The sequence below is a fragment of the Taudactylus pleione genome, unplaced genomic scaffold (genome assembly GCF_031769625.1).
Source record: "Taudactylus pleione unplaced genomic scaffold, aTauple2 ptg000165l, whole genome shotgun sequence".
NCBI classification, from domain to species: domain Eukaryota; kingdom Metazoa; phylum Chordata; class Amphibia; order Anura; family Myobatrachidae; genus Taudactylus; species Taudactylus pleione.
In genome coordinates, this window is record NW_028284567.1 from 74,625 (window position 1) to 91,887 (window position 17,263).

At 42.4% G+C, this 17,263-nt stretch overlaps 1 protein-coding gene across 3 annotated transcripts in view; it reads right to left on the bottom strand.

Annotated features, from left to right (window-relative positions):
* Positions 1-1,000: 1,000 nt before the first annotated feature.
* Positions 1,001-17,263, bottom strand: part of BTRC (beta-transducin repeat containing E3 ubiquitin protein ligase) — a 249,753-nt gene continuing 233,490 nt past the window's right edge. For all 3 annotated transcript variants that reach the window (XM_088475194.1, XM_088475195.1, XM_088475193.1), the window contains 3 exons: positions 9,854-9,932; positions 5,757-5,950; positions 1,001-1,697 (listed from right to left, as the gene is read on the bottom strand). In XM_088475194.1, coding sequence (XP_088331320.1) covers positions 5,789-5,950; positions 9,854-9,932 — 241 coding nt within the window. In that variant the 3' untranslated portion in view covers positions 1,001-1,697; positions 5,757-5,788. The remainder of the gene's footprint in view (positions 1,698-5,756; positions 5,951-9,853; positions 9,933-17,263) is intronic.

Here is a 17,263-nt window from a genome sequence, read left to right on the forward strand (position 1 = left end):
AGTTTGAACTTTGATTCAATGAATTGTATATCATCTCTACACCCTTTGTTTCGTAATGTACATGAACATAAGGAATTCTTAATACATCTTTCTGTAAAGTATTGTGTAAATTGCATCTGAACAATTAGTTTTATGCATTTGTCAGTAAGTTGAGTATGTTTAGTCAGTTGCAAGTTCCACTGTTACCAATACAGACATTTTGATTTGTGAATTTAAGTGGTTTAAATGAATTGACCAAACACTGTACTGTGTGCGGTCTTGAATGCCACTAATATAACCAATCATCATTATGTATTTGGTCGCACATTGAGGGAAAAACAAAATGAATGAGAAGCCTATTGGCAATTGTATTGGGTCACTGTTGTAGATCACCCATGCAGACAAAGCAGTCTTGTAGCTCTGATTGTGATCTGAACCATCAGAACAATGGAACATGGCCATCTAAATGCAAGGCCAAACTATTCAATTAACTGTGCGTCTACCAATTGTGTCAAACAGCTGGATTGCAAAATGTGTGGTAGGTGCTATATATATATATATATATATATATATATATATATATATATATAACATTTAACTCTTTTACATTTACATATTTTCATTTATTTATTTAAATCACAGCTGAAAATATTTTGTAGGGCTAAATATTTAGGGTATGAGAGTTATTTTTTTAAGAAAAAAATCTTCATTGTAGATTAATGTGTGAATTGTTAGTAGTGTGCAGGAGTGAATTATCCAGTGAGTATACAGAGACATGAAGAAAAGTTAGAAGTATGAGATGTGATTCCAGTTTTGGGGTGGTCTACACAAAATCTATTTAGAAAAAAAAACAGCCGAAGGTCTGCATAATCAAAATCTGGAAATACAATCTAAAATAATCCGTCACTAACAATACAAATGTACATTGTGAAGAGCTTTACAAGTGTTTTTTTTTTTTCCTATGCGATAATAAGATTTCTAATTCATTTCTTTTTACTCTAAAAACCTTTAATGGCCCATACAGATCTAAATGAGATTCTACAGCATTTGAAAGGAAAAAAAATATATACAAGCAAACAGTGAAGTATGAAAAAAAAAAAAAAAAAAAAATTGAAAAAAAAAAAAAATCTTCCATGCTTAGTAAAAAAAACTTAATTAAATTTCACTGGGTGCTTCTTAAGTTATTCTCAAGAAAGAAAATCACCCTATTCCCACTCAGCACTTCACGAATACTTGCAAAAGTTCTGGGAGTTTCCAAACGTAACCACAACGGAAAGTAGTGTGCGGGGGACATAGTGGAAATTGTTGTTGTTCTTACAGCAAAGCAACAGACATTCTAGCAAGACATTTAAATATACTGTATTTAAAAGGATCTGTGACTAGTAAACTCCTTGCTTCTTAAACTGCAACAGTTTGTTAAAAATCTCAGTCACTGACAAAGGAGGGTGCAAGCTCCCAGCTACGCAATAAGCAGCAAACCCTGTAGCAATGAAGGAGTTAAAAATAAAAAATAAATAATAAGAAAATGATCTTCAGATATCAGCACTCCAGTTGTTCGCTGTGCAGACAGGGCCGGGCTGCTTCCAGTTGTTTGACCACATTATTACAGGGTGTGCCAAGACAGCGGGTCTTTCTCCTTCATCAAATACTGGTCAAGTTAATAGTTTATTTTCTCGACATTCACAGATGATTCAGTTACTATATTTTTCAAATAAGTCCTGAAATAGATAAAAGGAGACCATTGTTTGATTAACAGAAACAGTTAAAATTATTTATATAACCCAATGATCTCAGAATAAAATTCAACAGGTGAACTTGAGACCAGTTTATCAGATTGTCAAACACGTATTTATAAAAGTGCTGTATTCGCACATAATTGGGTAATATCCTGAACCAAAGTAAAACATGGCAGTAAAGATTAAGATCAATTGACAAACCTATGTAAACACAAATTTCAAATTAATAAAGAAAAAATTGTAAAGGTTTATTTTCACTCACAAATTACTGAACTTTCCATAAATGGGTCTTAGTGAGTACCCTCAATAGATCTGCCTGTGGCAGGGAAGTTTGGGAGAAGCACTGTGCAGATCACTACAAATTAATGAATAAATAAAAGTCAGTCACCAAACCCATTGGATCAGATCCTTTTCTGTCCATGTAGGCATCCAAGCGTCTTCAGAAAATAATTCATTCCTATGAGAGTGACCGGCAATAACCGGTCATTGCGCGTAGCGCTGTACCAACTGTTTTTTTTCCTGAAGATGCATGAATGCATACATGGACAGAAGAGGATCTGATCCTAGCTTCAATATGCCATGCGGCGCAAATAAGCAGTCAGCTCCCAGCACTTGTATGTGTGTGTGCAACTGGGTCTTTAACCGAGCACAATGGAACTTGCCATGGAAAAAGCTGCGCCCGCTGCATTGTAGCACTTAATATACAGATAAGGACTCCGTTGCAGGTATACAAGGGTTGCATATCAAATTAATCAGTCAAGTCTCCTGGTGCGTCTTCGTTGCATTGCGTCTAAGGCACATTTTCAGGCAAAAAAGATACAAAAAGACACTTAGCGAAAGCAGAGTTGCATGGGGCCTTGCGCACTGAGAGGGGTTGTTTGGTGTGACTGCAGCAATAGTGTATGAGGACACATCTGTACGATATTTATTTAAAACATATGAGGCGAGATGTAATAGGGTGTGAGAACATGCAAGCTCAAATGTTCCTCAGACCTCCGCAACTCATAATCCAGATGTTTTGACATTGTGAGCATAGAACTCGGGCAATGTAATAGAGTGCAAGTGTTTCACTTGCACACTATTACTTCTGAATTCTCGTAAAAAAAGAGACCTACTTCAGGATAGCAAGTCTAGCCTGAGCAGGTCAGAGTAACACAGAAACATGCACAGCTCCATGCATGTGTGTGTGTGTCTAAAATAATAAACAGTAAAAAATAAAAGGAAGAAGTGCATCCCCTCCCTACAAGCATAACCAGCCCCAGGCTCTGTTAAGCCTGTCCTGGTTCTTAAAATACAAGGGTAAAAATGCATACGTGTTCCCTGTATTTTACGAACCAGCACCGAACTGTGCTATACTGAAGCCAATTAACCTTGCGGTTAACACCACTGGCTACAATAAAGAGGATCCCACCATTGAAGTCTATGGGGGAAAGTCTGGCAGGCAGCCTGACCGCTCAGAGCCAACCAGCGGCCAGCTCCTATGGAGACGCACGCTGATTGGTTGGCAGGTCCTGCAATGACAGGACTCACGTGGGTCCAGATCATTCGCACAGAGGAAGGGTATGTGCAGACACATACCCTTCCTCCTGTTTATGCTGAATTCAGGTCTGCGTTTTTTGTTTTTTTTTGTGAACCCCGTGGATGCTTACAAGGACAAAGAGGACGTGATCTACGCTAGGAATAGGTGAGTAAAGAATTTTTCTTTACATGTGTCGTGGATTCTACAAGACAAGGGGATGTGAATAGCTACAGGGATTATAGGTGAGTATAAGTGAATGTGAGTGTGCATGTATGCTTAAATAAATATTTTACTGTCACAGTGTGTGAGTCTCGTCTTTATTTTAATAATTCTTTTGCAGGTGAACTACAGGTACCAACGGACCCTTAATGTCCCGCATGCTGGTACTTTTGGTTCCCCAAGTACCGGCATGCTGGTACTTGTTATTCCACAAGTGCCGGTATATACCCCTCCCCAGCCATTCAGATTTTTTTGTTTGGCGTGTCCAGACGCACCTGTTATGCAGTGGTTATATAGGGAGGAGGACCGATGTATGCTGGGAGCTACAAAGCTAGAGCTGTTTGGTGCAAAGGATCGTTCCACTAAATACCCCCAAGGTAGAATCTGTGGACCTTGAAGAAACATTTTAACATTTTCATTGTTTTTTAAATTAATAAAGCCTGCACAGTCCATACTGATCTGTGCAGTGCTTCTGTTTGGACGGGTTTGCAGTCTACTTTCTCTTCAATTTGTCGTCGCTTTTCAACTGAAAGGTCAAAAGCAACGGCATTTAGCGCTGCAATTGAAACACGACATCGATAAAAGTCAGTTTTTGCAGAATGATGATACATAGCGGATTTTTGAACTTCTAAATGATATTTGTCGTCAGTCGGTTTTGGTTTAGTACCAAAAACGACTGTTAAAAAATGTACCTCTAAATCCCCCACTGTCGTTCCTGTCATCAGAGGTTAATTTTACTTTAAAATGTTGTTCATCATTTGTTGAATTGTTTATGCTAATGTTTCCAGTTAGTTAATCCCTGTTAGATAAAGGTATGTGCTTTTTTACTGTATGTTTAAAAGCCGCCCCATTAGAAAGAGCATAGAAGACATTGGTAAAGGGGAATCTATTTTGTATTCTTTTTATACTACTAAGTAGAATCTAAAATCAGCGGTAGACTAATACACATTTTACACCGACCTAAAAATCCAGGATGGTGGATGTGCATCAACCCGGGATTTAGGTCTTTGTAACTGGATCCACCCAGGTCCAGGGACCCGGGGATCCAACTCGGGTACTTTGCAGGGTTGGCCAGGGTCATTCCCGTGCCACCCTGCAGCGTAAACGGCATGTTCTGGGTCATGATGACCCAGATTGTGCCGCATGTAGCCCGATGAGCCGGCTTCAGTGGCGCATGGAGATGACATCATCTCTAAGTATCCACTACAACACCAGAAGGGCCGGGTCACTGTAAACCCGGCTCCGGTGTGAACGGCGCTGACTCGGGAATATCCTGTGTCGACGCCGCAGTTTGAAAGGCGTGAGTTCCGGGTCCGGATTGGAACCCTGTTCCAACCCCTGGGTCACAACCCAGGACTTTGGTGTAAAAGAGGTATTACAGTGGATTAGACCCCAGTGAGGATGGTATGTCTCACAGTTACCGGGCTTCATAGTACAACTTTAGTACTAACATTGGGAACGCTCTGCTGTTGTATTAAGCATTACACTGCACCACTCACATAACCAGTGCATGTACTCCACCCACCGGTGTGCTAACTTTGCCTACATGTGTTTGCTTCACCTACCAGTGGAATATATGATGCCTATTTGTGTGTTGAGTCCGCATAGTATGACAGGCTCAGTCTGGTGTTTCTACCTTTGAATGTTGCATTGGCCATGCCCATCAACGATAAGGCAAGGATAACAGTATTCTAGCCTCACCCACTTGTGTTAGCAACACCAACAGTTTATTAGGCCTCTTTCAGATTTTTTTTTTCCAAGGCTTGTTTAAATTTCCAATCCACCCCTGGACAGCAGTGGCCAAACCTTTGTACAGTAGGGACGTAGACCTCAACTGGAACAGGACTGATGGCCTCAAACATTTAAATGCACCTTTTCTATGCATGCAGTGTACTTTAAGACAAGGCTGGAGAAAATATAAAAGCCAACTCTAAAACAATAGGATTGCTCTGGAATTCATGGATCATAGTGAGCATGAAATCCATCCATAACCAATCCCCGCATACAATGCCCTCTCTCACAGGACCTCTCCCTGTTCTCTTATTTTCATATCCAGGATCCATTTAATACCCCTTGGCTATTATGGTGAGGTGCACCCCATCCCCTTCACCAAGCTTCACTACCTAACCTGAGCATCTCACTGACATTCTTTGTTCAGCACACACGCAGGAGAGAGGCCAACATGCCCCAGAGATTTCCTTCCATTGAAACCTCAAATTCAACCATTAAAATGGGTGTCCAAATAAAAAAAATTAAATATGCTTTTCTACAGATATTGTGGAAGGTTACACAGCCAGCCTTACCTTTGTAATGGAGAGGTACTATCCAGTGTGGTTTATCTGGAGATGTATGTGTATGTTCTAGAAGGTGACCGGGCGGACTCCGAATGTGCTGCCGGGTCATTTAGAAAGTCCCAGATGAGGATAGTGTCGTCATGAGAACTGCTGACTATCTGGAACTCATCAAACTGTAGACGAAAAACTCTTCCTGAATGTTCCTGATAAAAGACAGACGAGGTTATAAAATCATACACAGATAAAACATCAATAATATAGTACAAAATATCACTTGTAGTAGAGTGTGTGATCTGTATAAAATAAAGTTTGGCTTAAGTATTAAAAATAGTTTCCATTATTAACTTGCAAATTATTCTATAGGACAGGGTGGGCAAAAAGCAGCTGTTTAAGAACTACACATCCCAGCATGCCCTACTACAGTGTTGCTATTTGTCCAAGCTAAAACTACTATAGGGCATGCTGGGATGTGTAGTTCAACAGCAGCTGGAGGGTCGCTTATTGCCCAATCCTGCTATTGTGTGACAGGAGGAAAAAGCAGTAAAAAAATTATGGGTGAAGGGGGGGGGTTGATTCCTATTAGGGGAACAGAGATGAATGCACAAAATTTCCGCACAATACTGCATGATATGCAGCATTACGAAGAATAATGATATAAAGAGAGTCAAAGTCTCACACTTGTTACACTAAATCAGTACAAACAGTTGAATAACAGAAGTTAAAAGAAGATTAATTAGTAAGTTTATAAAAGTATGGGAAGACCACGCCTGTATCCAAGAGCGTGAAGACCGTCCTTATCCTATACACCCCTAACTGGTGCTAAAGAACATTAATCACAAGATTTTATCATCAGCATTTTAGATCTGATGAACATTAGGGCATTTAGCACATCTACAGTGTCAAAACAATACCCTACAATGCCCACCCAAACAAAAAATGCCAATAACATTGTAGCATGTTTTGACCTGCGTTTTTGGTTTGTTTTTAACAAAATGTGTCTCAAGGGCCAAAATACAGCTGTTAAATAGGTTTTTAAATGGCCCTCTATCTAATACTCAGGTAATTTTCTAACTTGGATATTGGTTTTCTAATAAAAAAAAAAAAAATGTGAAAATATATTTTAAACACCACCTATAAAGCCAGCGATTCTTAACAAGGAAAATAAATGTATTTCCAAGAATATTCAAAGTAACTATAGAGCAGTTGGTGTGTTTGCCATATAAGATGTATTATAAATTAAGTCAAAGGTTTTTGGTGTAAATTTCATATAAGCTTTACATATGTATGTCATCAGTGCCTACTTCCTTGGCATACTGCTTCTTATGTGGGCACAGAATAAGAGGGGCTCTTTAGTATCAAGAGTATAACAGACAAAGGGGTTTATGTATCAAGCAGTGAAAAACGAACCAGTGGAGAAGTTGCCCATAGCAACCAATCAGCTATGAAGTAGAATTCATCAAGTACAGTCTATACAATAATAGGTAGGAGCTGATTGGTTGCTATGGGCAACTTCTCCACTGGTCCACCTCTCCACGCATTTCACTGCTTGATACATAAACCCTAAAAAGGAAGAGAAATACAGTTTTATTGATTTTTTACATTTCTTTTTGGGGGCAGTATAAAAAATGTATTCGTATTTATACAAAATATTACTGCCAGACCTGCTATAGGATATCGCAAGACAAAATCATCTTCAAGCGTCTCATTGCACAATAATCTTCAGTCTTGTACACTATATGCTGTGTAACATAGTCCTAACATTTGTGCATGGATTCAGGCAGGCATTGTAATGTCTTACAGACTTCAAAGTGAAGACAAATGAGTCTGCAAATCAACAGCCATGAACTATGAACCTTCTCCCACTGCTTGCAATTTGAACAGAAGCTCTAGGAGGCTATTCCATTTCTGGTACTAAGCCAAGATTCATTTTGGACGGCCATAATGGCAGCTCTCTAAATTCCGATCTCCTGTGGTCACGACCATACACAAGCCACAGCTCCGAACCTTTTACGTGCGCTTCTATTTAACAGGCCGCAGTGAAATTTTGCCAAGAGGGAAAATAATGGTGTCTGGATGAGGCAGCAATTACACGGATCTTGTTTCACATCAACTTCAGAAACAAATTAAGAGCTTCATGCCCGTTACTAAAAATTACAAACGAAGCTTTGTAGCGGCCCGATTCTGACGCTGCTAGTCTCTTACAGTACAAGATGAAGGATAAATGCAAGGTGCTTCCATCATATAAAAATACATAGTTGCTGAGAAACCCTTTAGGTCTGGAAAATGACATTGATCATGAGGTATTTTATTACATAGAGAAATAAGGTCCTGATTATAATGGAAAACTACACCAATCTTTGTATATAACTGTAGAATACACAATATTTATAACATACTTATCTACTCTTCCCGAACTTCCAGGAGATTCACAAATTTCTGGGGTGTCCCCTGGGCTTCCAAAAGATTAGTTGGTCCTCCTACATCCCACCTACTTCTTAGTGAAGTGGGCAGGATGGTGAGAACAATACAGTAAATTGCGTTTGTGTAATATATATATATATATATATATATATATATATATATATATCTGTCACTAACAAACTTCTGCATTAGAAGGTATAATGTACTCATCGCTGTATATGAAGGATACTAGCAGTCACCTCGGACTTCCATAACTATAGGTGACATTTTTATAGAATACAATCTTTTTTCACAGCCTACAGATGTGTCCACATACATCTAGTCTCCTTGCGCATTAAACCGTCCTTCTAGTCACACGCAGCGTGACTCGGTAGCGCCGAGCGTCTTTTCGTCCAATTTTTCCCCCTTCAATTGCGTTTTATGCGCACAGCGATGCGGACAGGACGCACAAGCGTCATGCCTATAATCTGTGTGTGACTGCGGCTGTATCTGCATGCAAGATGCTACATTACAGTGTCACAAGCGCTGACACCAACGTAGTATTTCTCATGTAGATGCACCCGCAGTCGTACACAGACTATAGGCATGCCACATATTTTATTCAGCAGCAGAAACTGCTTGGGCGTCCTATTCGTATCGCTGTGCAAATAAGACCCAATTCTAGGGAAAAAGTCGCATGAAAAGACAATCAGCCCTACGGAGTCACATGGCGCTCACACGTTATATGTAACCGGACTTATAGCACACGGAGGATAGAGGTATGTGGACACATCTATAGTAGAATTCATAATCTGTACAGTATATAATTGTTGTACTGCTCTCACTGCATTGTATTACTACAGTAGGTTGTCCAATTGTGGATTTAGCTAAAAGTGGTGATACAATTATTGGAAATATACTTAGAATGTATGTGAGAATATGGCCACACTTGTCTTGTAAAGCGTTCGTAATATAGATCAAGATGAAGAGAACTAAATATTCTTCTGCGATCTATTTTACACGCAGAATTCCTTCAACCGCTCTGTCTCAGTGATGACGCTAGCCAATTGACCGACTTTAGGGTCATTAATATTGACACTCTATATTCTAAGAAATACTCTGTCAGCCCACATGCAATATGGTTGTCTCCGCAAATTAGAATCCTGTATTATGAGCCTGTGGTCCACGAATAACGACTATGATAAATAACGGTTTCAATCATAATAGTTATAAAAAAGTATGTCGTGCTCTAAATGTAAATATTAGGGTAAAGTGTTTAAAACCTACACATGTACAGATTTGTCCTCTTGCATCTTTGCTGCATGTGCAGCAAATCGCGCCATGCATAGCGCTGATTGTGCGCCGGCGAGCGGATACACGCACTGCGTACGCACACGCCACTCCATAGGATTATATGGTACGAGCGCAGTGCGCGCCATAGCGTACGCTCCTGCGGGTAATCACATGGCGCGATGCGTGCGCACGTTTGTAGAGCGATCGGCAAGGATGTAAGAGGACACATCTGTACATTGATTTTCTTTTGAACCTGCTTCTTTTGTGATCAGCATGTAACTACTGCACTTGTTGCCTGCTAAACAAACTACTCCTGCGTTATTAAATAACCAAAGCACTGCTCTGTGATTCCAGCCTGTTTAATGCCTAAATGCTTTTGAGGAACAAAACACAACAAATCTCTGTATAGTTACCACGAGTGTCCGCAGACAAAGTGTCCCAGCGGGAGCACGAGGATCTAAAGCAGCCACAAGGTCCCACACTTTAATTTTCCTGCAAGCCAAAGAGTAAGTTATAGATTGCTAGCAATGGTAAGAGACAGTACAATAAAAAGAGCACAGTTCTCAACAAATTAAATGTTGAAATACAGAATATCATACGGTTAGTATACAGAACAATACATGAAGGCGAATATGCATATATTTTTTTAGAATGCCTTTGATATCACTAAATTAAGAGCTACCATTATTGCCGTGATTAGCGGAGTCAACTTTAGCCAATGTCGTATTACAGAAGAATCGATTGGTTAAAAGTCCAAATTCGACATCTTCTGTCATTAGGAGTATTAATAGATTTTAGGAAGTGAAACAGCAATGAGCAACCAAATGAACACTTTTCTCCATAAAAAAAATATATTTTTGAGGATGTTTTACAAAGCGGCCAGATAAAACAGCCAGTAACAATGTAGCCCCCATGACTAGTAAATAAGACAAAACCAGTACAATGGAACATTGTAAAATGCAGCTTCAAAAGGAATACACAGTGCAGCCCATGGATAGTGTAGCACATCCACAGTTAATGCAGGCCAATTACCTGAACACAATGTATCATTAATCTGGCGTTAGTCAGGTTGGGTCATTATGACCTGGGCAGTTTTCACTTGTGTGTATTTTTTTTGTAATGTAATAAATGCGATGTTGCCAAACTTCTCAGTAGCTGGAGTTAAGACCCCTCACTTCTTGTTTTTCGCTACAGCTTAGTTGACGTGCGACTGCTCAGGGAGATAGACGTGTGAACGTCAAAAAGGTAAATATGACCCAACCTTTTTATGCCATACTGAATATATCTGGAATAAATGGGTATATAATACATGGGAATAATAATGGTAAACCCATAAAATGGTGCAGATTCCTGAAAAACTTAGGTCTTGCTCTTATAAATGACCACTTCAGCACTCGGAAAGATGTCTTCCGGCTACCGAGAGAAATGCGAGAGAGAATCAGAGATTTCCTTGGAGAGTCTTCTGAGGAGCCACCAGCAAAAGTTCAAGGTGTACGGAAAAGATGTCAAGTTTGTCCTGCTAAAAAGATCGCAAGACCACCCACACATGCACAAACTGTAACAAGTTTATTTGCCCCGAACATATTGTTCCGTACTGCAGCAAGTGTGGTGATATGCTGCAAGAACGTGATTAGTATAAGACACTGCATTTATTTCCTAAAGATCTCGTATTCACTAACACCAAAATATAAAATGTATCTAGTTTAATAACAGTGAGACTAAGGATGTCTATTTTTGTTAATTAATTTCATAGTTTTTCATAATCGTAAAATAAAGTTCCTAAGATGACTTCTAAGGTCTTTTATCCACATAAATAACTTTTTTATGAGTCTTTTAACTAAAATATACCGATGGATTTACAAATCTCTGCAAAAAAAATAGAATTGTGGGGTTAAATATTTCAGGCTAATTTTGACCCACCTGACAGCCGGTGTAACAATTTTCTACCATACTGACACCGGGTTAACCTGTATACAGCTAAACCAGCAAACTAAATGGGGTGCAGACAGTCCTGTAACTCTACTAAGATAGTACTCCTAATGCCACCAGTGCTTTTTAAACATAAACAGGTACAGATGTGTCCTCATAAACTGGACATCTATACGCCATATGGCACGAGACGCCCAGCCCGACTGAGAATTTTGCATCTTAGTTGCAACGCATACGCAGTGAAAAGCTGTGCACGGTAAACAAGAGGCTGTGACTGGAATTGGTTTTACACATGTACAATGTCACAGATGAAGCACAACGTAACTTCTTGTGAGGAAAAACCCTTGCTCAGGGCCGCAACTAGGGAGGCTGGAGTTGAAGGGGGTGCCGAGGAGATGGTCGGAGATAGGGCAGACTGGCCACCAGGGGGGTCCAGGTGGCAGCAGGAGTGGATTTGGAGCCGCATGCCCGCACCAGCAAGCAGCTGTCCACAACCCTTGAGAGCACAGCCTAGCCGCCATCCTAATGTGGCGCTGGTCACGAACCAATCGGGACTTGCGGACTAGCAACCAATTAGCAGCAGCTGCCGGTCCGCGAGCTCCAATTGGTTTGCGACCGGCGACAGATTAGAATGCCGGCAGCACTCTCTCTCTCAAGGGCTGCGGGCGCCTCCAAATCCACACCTGCTGAAGCAGACGAGAGGCTGCTGGAGTGACACAGAGGGACTAGGTTACTACCTTTCCCCGGGTGACAAAAATACTAGTTTCGGCCCTGCATTGCTGCTTGCAATGGAGCCCTTTTCACTTTCAGACTCACAAACTTGATGGCTTACGTACAACTACGATGGTGGGAGGAATGTTCATGCGCAGGATCCGTTCTGTGCATGTGCAGAACAGGTCCTGTGTCATCGCACGCAGTGCTGTTTACGGTCGGGGAAATGGGTGACCAAGGGGGCCATTTTATAAAACAAGGGCGTGTTGCTCCCCATTTTTTAGGTTTTTAGCGTGCAGGTGCCATGGTCCAGCAGAGGGGTTCCGGAAGCCATTCTGAGTAAGCTTAGGCTTACCAAGATAGCAAATAGCTGCATATTTGGAGGCAGCACTTGGGTCTGCGCAACCAGCAGGAGGCATCTTTTTTCTTCAGATGCCTCCTGTGGCATTACCATATTACCAATCAGCATATAACTCTGAATCACCACCCCCAGTCACACACAGATATACAAATGGTCGCACACCCCAGTGCTCAGTGTACGCTAGCAATGCTGGTCTGTAACTTACAGTTGTTTTATTGAAGCGCATAAGACGTACATTTCGAGGGAGAAAGAAGCTCAGCGCAGCCAAGTCGCACGGGACCTAGTGCGACTCACACTAATCACCAGAGTCAGTAACCATGTTCAGAAAGTTCAAACAAACACAAAGGGGTCTAATTGCTAAGCCTTGGATGGAGATAAGTCAACGTAGATAAGGTACCAGCCAATCAGCTCCTAACTGCCAGGTCACAGACTGTGTTTAAAAAATGGCAGTTAGGAGCTGATTGGCTGGCACCTTATCTCCTTTCACTTTGTCTTCTAACACAGCTTAATAACTAGACCCCAAAGTCTGTAAAGTGACAGTTAGGAGCTGGTTGGCTGGTACCTCATGTCCGTTGACTTTATCTCCACACAAGTCTTAGTAAATAGACCCCTAATTACACAGGAGAATTCTGATCTGACAATCATAACTGTTCACCTAACAAACCCATTGAGCCGCTGGTGGTGTGTTAAGCTTCCCAACAATCAGTTGTAACTGGTAGTGGATATTGCTACTGTAAATAAAGGCAGTAAGTACTGTAAATAAAGGCAGTGGGATGGTAGATTGCATAGACTAGAGCAGTGGTGTCAAACTTGGGCCCTTCAGCTGCAGTGGAGCTACTCATCCCAGCATGCACTGCTAGAGTTTTGCTATTAGGACATGCTAAAACTATGGCAAGGCATGCCGGGATATGTAGTCCCACAGCAGCTGGAGGGCCCGAGTTTGACACCACTTTACTAGAGTAACTGTAGAACGGGATAGGTCTTTTAATTAGAAATTATTGTAATGCTATGTAGATTGCACCTATAATTTTGTTGAAAATTAATGTCTTTTAATCTAAGTAACCAAGTAAATTATCTTCTAATTCAGCTATAAAAACTCATATTCTTTGATTGTGTCACCTACAATATGCTTGAATAGAAGAGATGTCACCATATTACTGAACTTCAATGCTCACTTACCACGGTAATACAGTACATTATTGCACTGCAGTATACACTTCTCCAATTCATAACAAACATAAGAAAACAACTCAACAGCCAGGGCCATTTGAAAATTCCTACCTATAGGACAGTGTTGGCTAACCTTGACACTCCAGCTGTTGTGGAACTATATATCCCAGCATGCCCTGCCACAGTTTTAGCATGCCCTAATAGCAAAACTGTAGCAGTGCATGCTGGGTTATGTAGTTCCATAACAGCTGGAGTGTCAAGGTTAGCCAACACTGCTATAGGAGATCAGGACACTTCGGAGGCATGAGAATGTACAAAGACTAAAATGAGGGACAGGCTATAGTTGAGGGATCCTTGCTGCTGCACCACAGAGCCCAGCGGGGAGAACACACTCTGCTCTTGTGAGTTGGCACATGCAGTGAAGCCCTGTATAGGCTGCTGAAGAGCAGAGCAGGGGCCCTGGGACAATGGCACCAGCATGGTCACATTTTGGAGACCACTGATCTCATTTTCTGCCCTTTATCTCTAAAAAAGGGGCAGCTGGTAGGCTAAGTAATATTAAGAGTTATGGTAAGAACTTACCCTTGTTAACTTTATTTCTTCGAAGTCCATAGGGATTACCATGGGGAGGTGTAGTTGGTTGGAGTGAGCCATGCACCACACAGTTAAAGCTTTAGCTCCCAGGATGCACTGGCCATCCTCCATATATATACCCCAGCCACAGGCAGCCAGTTTTGTTAACAAGCCCAAGGCAGGAGTAGGAGATCGGAAAAGGAAGAACATTACTCTCAAGAAACACACTCCCAAAAGATGAGGGAATCAATGACCGAGAGAAAAATACCCAATGAAGCCAGGTGCATCAGGGTGAGCACCCTGTGGAGTCTATGGAGAGACTCCGTAGATCAGTGAACCAGTGGCGCCTGGGCCAGGCTGGAGCTATCAGTATCACTGTGCCACCTTCCTACTTGAATTTCTGGAGAACCCTTGGGAGAGGGAAATCGGAAGAAAAAAAAGGTATGAAAGATTGAAATTCCATCGCACTGCCAGAGCATCCACGAAAGCTGCTGAGGGGTCCTGGAGCCATACTTGGGGACATTGTGGTTGTGACGTGATGCCATGAGGTCTACGTCTGGTAGGCCCGATTTGTCCACCAGGAGGTGAAAGACATCCGGGTGAAGAGCCCATTCCCCTGCGTGTACATCCTGACAGCTTAGGAAGTCTGCCTCCCAGTTGAAGACACCGGGGGTGAATACTGAAGAGGTTGCTGGGAAATAACGTTCGGCCCACATTAGGATGTGTGTTACCTCCCGCATGGCTGCCCAACTTCGCGTGCCTCCCTGATGGTTGAGGTAAGCAACTGTGGTTACATTGTCAGACTGGATTTGGACCGGCCTGCCCTGGAGAAAGTGTTGCGCCAAAGTGATCGCTCTGTACACAGCTCAAAGCTCCAGAATGTTTATAGGCAGGTGACTTTCCTGAGTTGTCCATCTTCCCTGAAAGATATGATGACCTGTCACTGCGCCCCGTCCACGAAGGCTGGCATCCATAGTGAGAAGTTCCCAATTTGGAAAGCAGAAGTGACGACCCTCGTCCAGATGGGACATCTGTAGCCACCATGAGAGGGAAAGCCGAACCTCCGGAGAGAGGAGGATCGTCTGGGACTGGATCAGGTGATACTGTCTGTTCCACTGGGAGAGAATCAATTGTTGAATGGCCGGGAGTGGGACTGTGCATATTCCACCATATCAAAGGTGGATACCATGGACCTCAGGACCTGCATTGCTGAATGAATAGATACTCTTCAATTGCAGAGCAATTTGCGAACACGCAATTGCAGTAATGAAATTTTGTCTGCTGACAGACAGATCCTTTGTACCGGAGAATCTAGGAGTGCACTCAGATGTACCCATCTTCTGTGTTGGAAAGAGGGAGGACTTTTTCCAATTGATGAGCCACTGCTGGCTCATCAATTGGAAAAAGTCCTGTGTGTGCAGGCAGGCAATGGTCAGTTGGAGATGGCATTGTAAAACAGCCTGTGACCGTGCCAAAATTAAGAGGTTGTCTATGTACGCCAGGATTCTGACTCCCTGACGCCTCAGGTAGGCAGTCATAACTGCCATTATCTTGGTAAAGACCCGATGGGCCGTTGACAGACCAAATGGCAGTGCCTGAAACTGGTAATGTTGCTGCAAAACAGCAAACTATAGAAATTGTTGGTTGGATGGATAATAGGCACATGCAGATACACATCCTGAATGTCCAGGGAAACCATAAAATTCCCAGGTTCCATTGCCAGAACAATAGCTCGTAAAGTTTCCATGCGGAACTTGGGCATTCGGATAAACCTGTTGAGGAGTTTGAGATTCAGAATAGGCTGATGAGACCAATTCGGCTTCTGATCCAAAGAGAGTGGAAAAGAAACCAGTTTCTCGAAGATCCGAAGGAACAGGTATTACCACACCTGAACTCAGCAGGGAGTGAATGGCTTCCTCGAAAGCCTGGGCCTTGATGGGGTCTGATGGAAGACCTGTACAAAAAAATTGCTGGGGAGGACATCTCCGGAAAGGGAGAGCGTATCCACAAGAGACCACTTCTCTGACCTAGGTGTCTGAGGTTGCCTGATGCCATGAGTCGGCAAACTGAAGAAGTCGGCCTTCCATCCTGGGATCCCCCAGGAGAAGGCCTGCCCCATAAGGCGGAGGGTATGTCATCAGACTTAGGAGCTGGACCGTCGGGCCGTCCAAGGCTGCTTAGATCTAGACTTGTTGGTCTTGTTTGAAGCAGGTTGCCTTGGAAAGGACTGTCCTTTGCCTTACTTTGGGGATGAAAGGCCCAAAAGGAAGACCTATTAGGCTTAGGAGTAGCTGCTGATGGCAAAAAAGCAGATTTTGAGGCTGCCAGAGTAGCCACTATCTTGTCCAACTCTGCGCCAAACAGTACGTTGCCAGAGAAAGGCAAGAATACGAGGGCTTTCTTAGATTCAGAGTCCGCTGTACAGGATCGTAGCGAAGGACGCTGCAGAAGACCGAGGTCGCAGATGCTTTAGAAGCAAGGAGTCTAGTATTCAACGCAGCTTCTTCCAAATAAGAGGCCGCCTCCTGAATATGGGAGATGAAGGCCAGTTGCTCCCTGGTAGCGGCTGATGACATGCTGTCTTCCAGTGCATTTATCCATCCTTCAACAGCCTTAGAAACCCATGATGTGGCCTTAGCCAGCCTAGTAATAGAGCCAGAAAATGAGCAAACAGACTTAAGACAAGGAGGATGCGGATGGTATAGGCAACGTAAAGCTCTTAAGTAAGCAAGCCACATGAGAATCCACCATAGGAGGGACATCCCATTTAGTACACTCACCAGGTGGGAGAGGGTAAAAAGACGCCAGTTTTATCATCTGGAACAGTTTGTTAGTAATATTCCATGCTTCCCCCATAAGCTCAGTGAGCTGTTTTGATTGAGGGAACTCAGCCTTAACCACCTTTTATTGTTGAAACACTGGGGTTTAGGCTTAGGAGCGGGTTCCTCATCCTCTTTATTCAAGATTGATTTAACCGCCCTCACTAGAGAAGGAACATCCAATATCGAATGACTGTCCTCCTCACCCGAGGGGGACCCTGGAGGAGAATCCTGTGCATCATCTGCCTCCTCAGACAATG